This window comes from Arabidopsis lyrata (genome assembly GCF_000004255.2).
Source record: "Arabidopsis lyrata subsp. lyrata unplaced genomic scaffold ARALYscaffold_6, whole genome shotgun sequence".
Classification (NCBI taxonomy): Eukaryota; Viridiplantae; Streptophyta; class Magnoliopsida; order Brassicales; family Brassicaceae; genus Arabidopsis; species Arabidopsis lyrata.
Genome location: NW_003302550.1, coordinates 13,141,696 through 13,151,814, shown reverse-complemented (window position 1 = coordinate 13,151,814; position 10,119 = coordinate 13,141,696). Strand labels below are relative to the sequence as shown.

Here is a 10,119-nt window from a genome sequence, read left to right as displayed (position 1 = left end):
CTAGTATTTTTTTAGAATTTTTTTTTTTAATGTGATTTCATGCATACATAACTCAAAAGATATTTAACAACGGTGAAAAAATTATAAAATAGTATAAACTTTCTTTTTCTCTTTGGTCAAAAATCAAAATATAAACATTCCCTTACAAAGTTTTTTTTTCCTGGTAAGGCAGCGAGGACGTATTTTCCCAATTATATATTACTCCTAAATATGTTACTTTAATTCAAAAAAGGAAATAAAATTAATAAAAAAATATTACCCTAATAGGCTAATTTTTCATCATTATCAACTTTTCAGGCGCCGAGAGAGAACAACTGCAGAAGAGTGAAGAATTCAAAGTTCGTTGCTTTTTTGAGAATTTTGATTTTGATTTTTGCTTTTGTGGTGAACTTATTAGGGTTTTATTGTTAATGGGTAGCTTGATGGAGAAGGTAACGAGTGGCTTAGAGCTTGTTGATTTAAGCAAGCGTAACTTCCGCAAAACCCTAGAATCTCTCCAAGAAGGTGCTCATTCGCTTCTTCTACTTACAATTCAATGGAAAGAGATCGAATCGTATTTCGAGTCCACAAGAAACGTCCTCGAGGAACGAGCCAAGGAGTTGGAGGAATCGATGAAGGTTAAAGCTTTGGAATTGGAGAAGAAGGAGAAGGAGCTTTGTTTGATTGATGAGTCGATGAAAGCGAAACAGAGCGAGCTCGAGAAGAAGGAGAAGGAGCTTTGTTTGATTGGTGAGTCGATGAAAGCAAAACAGAGCGAGCTCGAGAAGAAGGAGAAGGAGCTTTGTTTGATTGACGAGTCGATGAGAGCGAAACAGAGCGAGTTCGAGAAGAAGGAGAAGGAGTTTGATTTGGAACAGAAGGCAGAGTTTGAGAAGACGAAAGGAGAAGTTGAACAATTGGAGAAGTTTACGACGAGGATGGAATCGGTGGAGAGGTTTTCTGATGAGAAGTTGATGGAACTTGATGTCAGAGCAAAAGAGCTTGAAAAGAAGGTGAAAGAAGTAGAGAAGCAAAGAGAAGGGAGTGTCGCCGGAGGTAAGTTGAGAGATGAATTTGAGCCATTGGTTTCGTTGTTAGCTAAGAACATGGGCTCAAGTGTGACAATGCCTGTAAAGTGTTCAGCTTTATACCTGAAAGAGAATGCAAAAGATTTTGTAGATGATTTGGTTAAGAAAAACACAGCTTTGGCGAGAATGGTTCCGTATTTGGATCCGGCAAAGGTTATTTTGGATGCTGTAGAAGGGTCTTTGAAGGAGTACTGGAATAAAGGTTTAGGAGAAGCTGATGATAGAGTAGTTAATAGTTGCATTGTTCTGTTAGAGAATCTGTTACAGATGAATCGGAGAATCACACCGGAGGTGAAACAGGAAGCGACTCAACTTGGGATTGATTGGTTAGGCAAGGAAAAAGCCAATCTGAATAATGACCCGCGGGTTTTAGGTTGCTTGTTGTTTCTGGCTGCTTACGGTTTGGCTTCTGTGACTACTAGTGAGGTGCTCTTAACCCTTTTAGAGCGCTTTCTTTTGTATGATCATGCCCCGAAACTGTTTCGGCTTCTGGGGTTAGAAGATAAAGTTTTTGGTAAGGGTTGCTTCTTGTTTTTAGACTAATTAATAGTAGTTGTTGCTCAAAAATGGTAACTTCATGTGAATTGCTCTGCAGGTGCGGTTGAAACGCTAAAGAAAAGGGATGAGTATCTCGCAACACTGAACTTTATCTGTGAATTCCGGTTATACAAGCTTTGTCCAGGAAATCGACCAGGAGAACTTTTGCTTGAGTTCTTGATTTCCTCAAATAAAGCTGCCCAAGTGATTGCTGGGACTGGAACTTCGGTGGAGGCACAGGTAAGCTAATATCTCTCTCTGTGCTCTATTCAATCTGGATTATGATGTGTGTTCTATTGAATCCCGGCTTATGATGTGTGTTCATGTCTGATGTAAGTTGATTAAGCTTTTTGAATTGGTGTAGAAAGCAAGGAGGGAGAAGAGAAGAGCTGATGCAGTCATGGCCATTAAGTACATCAAAGAGGCGAAAGCTGAGAATATGTTTCCTGCTAAAATTCTTAAAAAGCTGATTGTACTGAAGAACGATGAATCAGCTCAGAGAGCAACGGAACCAGTTCATAAAAGTTATGACAAAAGACAGAGTACGACCAAAGCGGTAGGGAAACCTGAAGCTAAATCTATTAGTCCATATGAACAGAAGCGTGAAATTAAACGTCCAAGACTAACTGAACCAACAGCTCCTTCTCTGAATTTAACAGGTATGTTGATTCATGTATCAACCTTGCTCGTGAATTAGTAGCTAGACCCTACGTATCTATGCCATTCGTTTTCATTGACTTTCACTCTTGTAGCACTTTAAGTTTCTGTTTCCTGTGGCTTAGGTTTGCTTCATAAAATGCACAAAGAGCTTACCTGTATAATGAATCTTTCTTTTTGTCTTTGGGGAAACTTTGAGAAATAAATTTAATCAGAACATTGTTCTTTTGTTTAAGATATGTGTGATCGACCTTAAAGTGACATTTTGCTTATGCCTTGAAATCATCCAGTGAAGCAGCCCGAGGGTGTGTCCGCTCCTTCTGGTAAGCAGGTTAAAGAATCTGGAGTAAATCATCAGCCAGACACTATAACAACTCATCCAGCAAGTACTGAAACCAAGCCTAACATTCTCTCTGGTTCCATTAACGCGGACATGTTAAGGGAGCTAGTAGAAAAGCAACCTCTAAAGGAGAGTGAGGGTCTCTCCAATGCTCTGAAATGCACACCAGATCCAGCAAAGCTTGTTCTAGACACATCCATGGTTCTGTGTCCTACAAACGCCGAGGGGGGATACGAGTTCAAGCTGCTGGTTACTACAGCTAGCTGCTCTTTATTGTTCAATCAGCTGAAGAAGCTCCTGCCTAAAATTGGACATCCTGTGAAAGGCGATGCGAAGAAACTTGCCATTTACTGGAAAGATAAGATTTCAAAGAGCAAAAGAGATGAATTGGAAGTCATTTGCTTTCTACAGTTTGTGGGTATCTTTGGAATTGTGTCAGAGTTCAAGGCTGATGACCTTCTTGGTCTACTGGACAATTCTTATTGGCAAACTGTATCTCCTGATCTTTGCCAGTTTCTCGGGTTGGACAACGCCATTCCAGGTTATTCCCTTTTCTCTATTCTCCTGCTATGCCTTCTAGTGAAAATGTTTGAACTCTGTGAACTTGTTTAATTGTTCATATGGCTTTGTTTCGACAGGTTTCATTCAAAATCTCATAAAAACAGGACATCGAATCAGGGCAATAGACTACATATACTCATTTGGTATGGTCCATAGATTCCAACCTGTATCCGCTATTATAAACGATTCCTTGAGGATTATAAAGGAATCTGCAGAGAAGTCGTATAGAGAAGCCAATAACGAATCTGCAAAGCAGGTGAAATTTAAGCCGTTTCTTTGTTCTCAACTTTTTGTATCACAATAAAACTCAAATAGAGATTGTTGCAAGTTGTAACACAAAGCATATTTTACAGGTTGCAGCCATAGACAGACAAGTTAGAGCACTTAGAGCCGCCATTAAATGCATATCGTGCCACAAACTTGAATCAGAGTTCCAACTCGGAGACCTCGAAGAACAAATCAAGTCGCTTTTGAAGCTTAGAAGAAACACAGTTAGTGGATCTGAATCCGGATCCACATCGTCCAAACCTGATTCGACAATCAAACAATCTCAGACGGCAAAACCACCAACTGTAGTAGAGGTTGCTTCTGTCACTAGCAACATACCTTTGGAACCTTCAACAGAAGCTGCATCCTCCTCTGTGAGCAAACCGTTTTCAACGAAGAAGAATAAGAGAGGGAAAAAACGCAGCCTGTCAGGAAACAATCAGAGCTCAGGACATGTTGCGTCGCACACGAGCAATCACTTTCCCAACCATGACTATTCCCTGGATCAAAGACAAACTTGGCCGGTCGACAACGACGACAGAGGTTTCACCGGATTTCACGCAGACTACAATTATAACCAGTGGAGACAACCAGAGGGATCCCAATTTTACCAACATTATCAACCTTTAAATCCTCACTACAGGAACTTCTAGCCGCTCCTTTACTTTTAAAGTCTCTTGGTTTTCTTTTGTTTTTTGTTTTTTTTGCAGGATTGCTAGATTTGATTCCACCGCTATTTTGTTCACAAATTATAATCATTGTCATTGTTATATAATGTGAAATTATAAAAACTCACATAAATGGTATATAACTTTTTGACGTTTAACTTTTGTCTTTTTCTTGAGTCTTCTTTTTAATTTGAACAAAACAAAAACCGTACTTGAAAACATAAATAATAGCGATCATTTCAAAAACACCATGTTCTAGTTTTCGCATAGAGTATCTCTAAGATGTTGTTTGGTTGGTTATCTTTTTAAGATTCTTTATAAATATGTTTTTTCATGTGCTACGAATACTAGATTTTTTTGTAGTGTCTTCTGTGCTTGTTTTGCGTGTTAAATGTGTATCTGTCGTGTCCCAAAAGGCAAGTCACTGAATCCACCGATTTGGGCCTCAAAATTTGAGGACCTTTATACCTAAAAATTTGTTAAATTTTTTTAGATACAATAATTTTTGTAGGGTTTTTGAAAAATATTGTGGGCTTTAAGAGACAACTACAACATTCTTTTTAATGGTAAAAATCTAATTTAAAAAAAAATCTTTTTAATGGGTTTTAAGTTTTGCTTAGGGCACCCAAATTTACCGGACCGGCACTGTATCATGATCAGCCGTTCCTAGAGTTTTAGATGTCAGAGACGACTAATAATAAGACATTGTAATTCAAATAGAAATTTAATGCATGTTGTAATTCAGAGTCTTAGTAAATATATCTTCTATCTTGGTGGTAATCCAATTTTTGTGGTCATCAAAGAAGCAACGCGGGATGGCACGTTCCTCAACAAAAGCAGAATACCGAGCGGTTGCCAACACTGCCTCCGAGCTTCGTTGGGTGTGTTCTCTGCTTACACAACTTGGTATCACGGTAGCATCACCTCCAGTAATCTACTGTGACAACGTAGGTACACCATTTATCTCTCCACTAATCTAGTCTTCCATTCACGCATGAAACATATTGCACTTGATTTTTATTTTGTTCGAGATCACGTACAAGCGGGTGCGCTTCGTGTAACTCATGTGTCCACAAAAGACCAACTAGCCGATGCTTTAACGAAAGCTCTTTCTCGTTCACAATTTATGGAGCTCATGTCCAAGATTAGAGTCGATCAAGACACTCCATCTTAAGAGGACGTGTAAAAAAGTTATACACTAAAAATATAATTGTAATTATTAGTTATTTAATCACTCTTATAACCTTATATATAGTGTAAATCACTCATTTATGATGATTCAGCCTTCTAATCTATATATTATACAAAACTTTTTCTAATTTTTTTATGTAGAATTTTTTGTTACTGGTTTCAAAATATCTCTATTTTTCTATTGTTTGTACAATTTATTTTTCTTCTATCAGTCACTAGTATATATAATAATGATAATAAAAAAAAAAGTTTCATCGTATTCTCGCATTATAAAAGTATAGGTGAGATAATTTGAAGTTATCAAACTAGCATTTCAAATTTGTTAAAAAAAAATAAATATAGAAATCGTCTAAATTTTTGTCAAAAGAGTGAATATAAGTAAGAAAATGGACTAAGGTAGAAAAAGGAAAAACACATCTAAAAAAAATTACTAAAAAATAGCGACCACTCACCTTCTTCACCTTCACCTTCAGGCCTTCCTCTCTAAAATCAAAATTTTCAGTTCCCTCTTCACTCCAAATCTAGGGTTTCTGAGTTTTTTTTTCTGATCGTCTCCTCAGCATCCTCTCTTTCGGGATTCAAGCTTCTAGGTTTGTATTCTTTCCTTCGTTTAGGGTTTTACCTTCTCCGTTGTACGACTCATGATCACAATTTTGTATAGTACAGTGGAAATGCTCTCGTTTTACAGTTGTTGTTGTGTATCACCGTCGTATTTTTCTTCCCGATTTAAAGTTTTAGTTCCGAATTTTGTCGAAAGTGGGGAGAAAAAAAATCGGTGCTTTAATCTTTGTTGACCTTACCTGTTTTCGATTATTGCTTTGATTGTTTATTCTGACAGATTTCTCCGTTTGATTTTGATTCCTTGTGAGATTACTTAGTCCATGAGTTTTTTCTTTTATTCTGCTTTAAAAATTGAAACTTGATTTTAAAATCTCAGCATTGCAATGGAGTAATACTTTGACGTGACATATGATTTCTTCTTTATATTTTCAGGTCTATACTATTGAACTATATTAAACTGATTTGACTCATATCCTACAATTTGAAGGCGTCATGGAGGTAGAGGTTTTGTTTATCGGATGAAGGATGAAGTATATTGTTTAAAGATCTTGCGATTCTTGTCTCTTATATGGTAAGCTGAGTTTTCTATTTTCACTGTTAGCTAGTTTTGGGAGTGGGAAGTGATATATAATAATAATGTATCTGCAATGGACTTTTGTGTTTGCAGGACTGAGATATTGGTTCTTTGATGTCTTTGTTGTTCTTCTGATCTCTGAAATTTAGCTGATTTAATGGACTGCAATAAGGAAGAGGCCTCTAGGGCAAAAACTTTAGCAGAGGATAAGATGAAGAATGGTGATTTTGTTGGGGCACAAAAGCTTTTATTGAAGGCTCAGAGTCTTTTCTCAGGTCTTGAGACTTTACCACAAATGTTAGCTGTATGTGATGTCCATAATTCTGCTGAGAAGAAACTCAACGGTCTTGAGAACTGGTACGGTATTCTTCAAGTTATGCATTTTGCTGACGATGCTACAATCAAGAAGCAGGTCAGGAAGCTTGCTTTGCTTCTCCATCCTGACAAAAATCAGTTCCCTGGTGCTGAGTCTGCTTTCAAGTTGGTTTGGGATGCAAGTAGATTTCTTGCTGACAAGGATAAACGGTCTCAGTATGATATAAAGCGTAGAATCTATTTACGGGTTGCTAGTTACCAGTTGAATGCAGCAAACTATGGTCTACAATGTGCCAGTGATAGTGTTACATTTTGGACATGTTGTGAGCATTGTGGTTATAGGTATAGATACTTGATAGAGTATGCGAACACTCTTCTGCAATGTACCAGTTGTCAAAGATCCTACATGGCCTACGACACGGGATTTAATGGAGCATCATTTAAATCAAGCACTGGTCAGAAAGATGTTCGAAATCAGGGGCCGTGTAACACATCTGTGAATATAAATGCAGAGTCTACTGGTGCTCAACCAGGAAGTGTAGCAGCTGAGGTGGATAAGAAAGGAACTTTCAATGAGGAATTCAACAAGAAGAACGGAGGAGGTGAGATCAAAAAGACTCATGTAAAAAAACCCAAAAGAAAGGCTGAATCCATGAAGAGTTATGCTCAATCAAGTATACCTGAGAAAGACGAGGGAAAGATGAATAGTGCAGCTAAACTACAGAAGCCACAACCTGAGGCTACAGAACCCGAAATAGGTTTATCGAAATCTGTACCTGATGAGTCAATTTCAAGGAGTGATCAAGCACCCTCTACAAGCAAGGACAGGAACAAAAGGAAAAAGTGTGTTGAGGAGAGTATTAATGTTGATGGTTCTGATATTGTTAAGGATAAAGCAGATTCAAATGATAATAGTAAGTGGAAATCTCCAAGGAGAGGCCAACAGAGTTCTTGGGCAGAGAAGGTAGGCAGTGATGATAGCCCTCCAAAAAAAAGGTCAAGATCAAATGTTGGGTTAAAATCTGAGCAAACTACAAGAAAAGGATTAGTAGGTGTTGGATCATCTACACGTCGTGATTCTGGTGGTGGTTCAACTGCCCCTTCATGTGTGTTTAATGGAAAAGCTAAGAAATTCGTGGATTCTGGATATCCAGAAATCTCAGCATCCAAAGACAAAGTGAGAGAAGGATGTAAAGAAAGTGGAGAAGGGGTGGTTATGGCAGCAAAGATTGACAATAACCACAATGCTAATGAGAAGCTTATTACGCAGGATTCGCCTGATCCAGAGTTCAGTAATTTTGAACTGACGACAAGCTGTTTTGCTGTCAACCAGGTGTGGTCTTTGTATGATCCGACTGACGGTATGCCTCGGTTGTATGCTCGGATAGAAAAAGTGTTGGATTCTGAGTTCAAGCTGTGGATTACATGGATTGACCCGCTACAGGATAATAACTCTATTCCCATTGCTTGTGGAATCTTTCAAGTTGGGGATTCAGCCGAAGAAAACGACCACTTAAAATTTTCTAGTCAGATGTTTCACTTAACTCGCAACAATAGCATCGGCATATATCCAAGAAAGGGAGAAATTTGGGCAATTTTCAGAGGCTGGGATATCAGTTGGAGTGCTAGCTCAGAAAATCATAAACATCCTTATGAATATGATTTTGTTGAAGTTTTGTCTAATTTTAACCGATGAGATTGGCCTTGGAGTGGTCTTTCTGGGAACAAGTGGAAGGGTTTGTTTCCCTCTTTCGGCAAAATGCACAGGATGGAGTCCTCAACTTCAAATTCCACCCAGCGAGATGCTCAGGTTTTCGCATAAAGTCCCATCATTCAAAATGACTGGAAAGGAGAGAGAAGGTGTTCCTCCTGGGTGCTTTGAATTAGATACTGCTGCTTTACCAAAAGAATTTTTCGAGGTTTGTGATTCTAAAGTTGATGTTGGGTTGGAGAGAGAAAGGCCGAATGGCAAAACTGGTGGTCCTTTTCCTGAAGCTTCCAAGGTTGAAATGCAGGCAAATACTACTCTAGAGAGCAGTCCAGTTAAAAAGAAACGTCCAAAAGTCCATGACAATCATGGTTCATTCTCCAAAGAATCTGATGGTAGATGCACTAATCATGAAAAGAACTCAGTGAAGAAGTCCAGAAAGAGTGTCAAAGCAGTAGATGTCTTGAATCTGCGAAAATCTCCTCGTCTTTTGAGTGAAACAAACAGTCAAGCAAATTCAAGGTCAGGCCAACAAATAGCTGAGAAGAAGAGTGCTAACAATGGTGAATACTGTGGACAGCGAGGTGGGTTGTCTGTATCTGGTGAGAGGATGTCTACCCCAATGATATCTGAGAAGACTATCACAACGGATTCCTCAAGAATGAGAAAAACACCTCAGGATATACACAAACCGACAGGGAACCTAAAGAAACATGGGAGAAATGATGAGTCATTGTCTCAGTCCAGGGGTAATGGTTTGCTAACTCAGTTGAATGGTAGTATAAAATGCTCAGAACCAGAGACTCGTGTTCCATCCAGTTGCAAAACCGTGAAAGAAAACACTTTTAACTTCGAGTACCAGAGATCTTGGGACAAGTTCCAGATTGATCAAATATGGGCCATTTATAGCAATGACGAAGGGATTCCCAGAAAGTATGCTCAGATCAAGAAAATCGACACAAGTCCTGAATTCAAGTTACATGTAGCACCTCTAGAGCTGTATCGCCCTCCAATACACATGCCACGCCCCGTGTGCTGTGGGCGCTTCAAGTTGAAAACCGGTAAAGCAGAAATATTTGTACCTAGCAGCTTCTCACATCAGGTTAAAGCCGTGAAGGCTAAGAGGAACAGATTCGAAGTATACCCGGGGAAGGGTGAGATCTGGGCTCTGTACCAGAACTGGAATACCACAGATTGTGCTGAGACTGAAGAACTTGAGATTGTAGAAGTAGTGGAAACCGACGAGCAAAGGATACAAGCAATGCTTTTGACTGCTAAAGAGTTTAACAACAAGCCTCTCTACGGAAGTAGTCAAGAGTCAAATGCAAGTCTAGTAGACATTCCAAAGACTGAAGTGTGTAGATTCTCGCATCAGATTCCTGCGTTCAGACACGAGAGAAGAGCGACTCGGTTTGGAGATGGCGAATACTGGGAGCTTGACCTGAAAGCAGTTAGGGGTCTCAACTTAAAGAACCCATAGGTCTCTCTTTCATTTGTCAATCGCACATATTTATCTAGTTGGGACATGATTTCTGGAATGTGACATTATTAGAATTTAACGTTAGTGTTTAGTAACATCAGACTATGCAGCGACAACAACATTAGTAGGCTTGGCATGTTGGTTTAGTATTGCTCTCAATCAAACGAGAAATACCAAAACAATTAAACCAAAT

At 38.8% G+C, this 10,119-nt stretch overlaps 2 protein-coding genes and 1 long non-coding RNA gene across 4 annotated transcripts; 2 read left to right on the top strand and 1 right to left on the bottom strand.

Moving 5' to 3' along the window:
- Positions 1-202: 202 nt before the first annotated feature.
- Positions 203-4,255, top strand: LOC9310459 (FRIGIDA-like protein 5). 2 transcript variants are annotated; one of them, XM_021021215.1, is made up of 7 exons: positions 203-338; positions 419-1,581; positions 1,663-1,844; positions 1,969-2,263; positions 2,552-3,142; positions 3,240-3,418; positions 3,516-4,255. In XM_021021215.1, the coding sequence occupies exons 2-7, from the start codon at positions 423-425 to the stop codon at positions 4,080-4,082; spliced, it is 2,973 nt and encodes a 990-aa protein (XP_020876874.1). In that variant the 5' UTR covers positions 203-338; positions 419-422; the 3' UTR covers positions 4,083-4,255. The 2 variants fall into 2 exon arrangements, with proteins under 2 accessions (XP_020876874.1, XP_002874392.1); XM_002874346.2 differs by having other exon boundaries at positions 203-1,581.
- LOC110227351 lies at positions 3,400-3,863 on the bottom strand. Its single transcript, XR_002331126.1, has 2 exons — positions 3,769-3,863; positions 3,400-3,690 (listed from the first exon to the last, which is right to left on the bottom strand). It is a non-coding gene; the product is annotated as an uncharacterized LOC110227351 (long non-coding RNA).
- Positions 4,256-5,692: 1,437 nt separating the features above from the next.
- Positions 5,693-10,023, top strand: LOC9310458. Its single transcript, XM_021021208.1, is given in 6 exon segments — positions 5,693-5,878; positions 6,282-6,420; positions 6,517-8,428; positions 8,430-8,462; positions 8,464-8,512; positions 8,515-10,023. Coding segments are annotated over 4 exon segments (3,342 nt in total). The 5' UTR covers positions 5,693-5,878; positions 6,282-6,420; positions 6,517-6,580; the 3' UTR covers positions 9,927-10,023.
- The last annotated feature ends 96 nt before the right edge of the window (positions 10,024-10,119 follow it).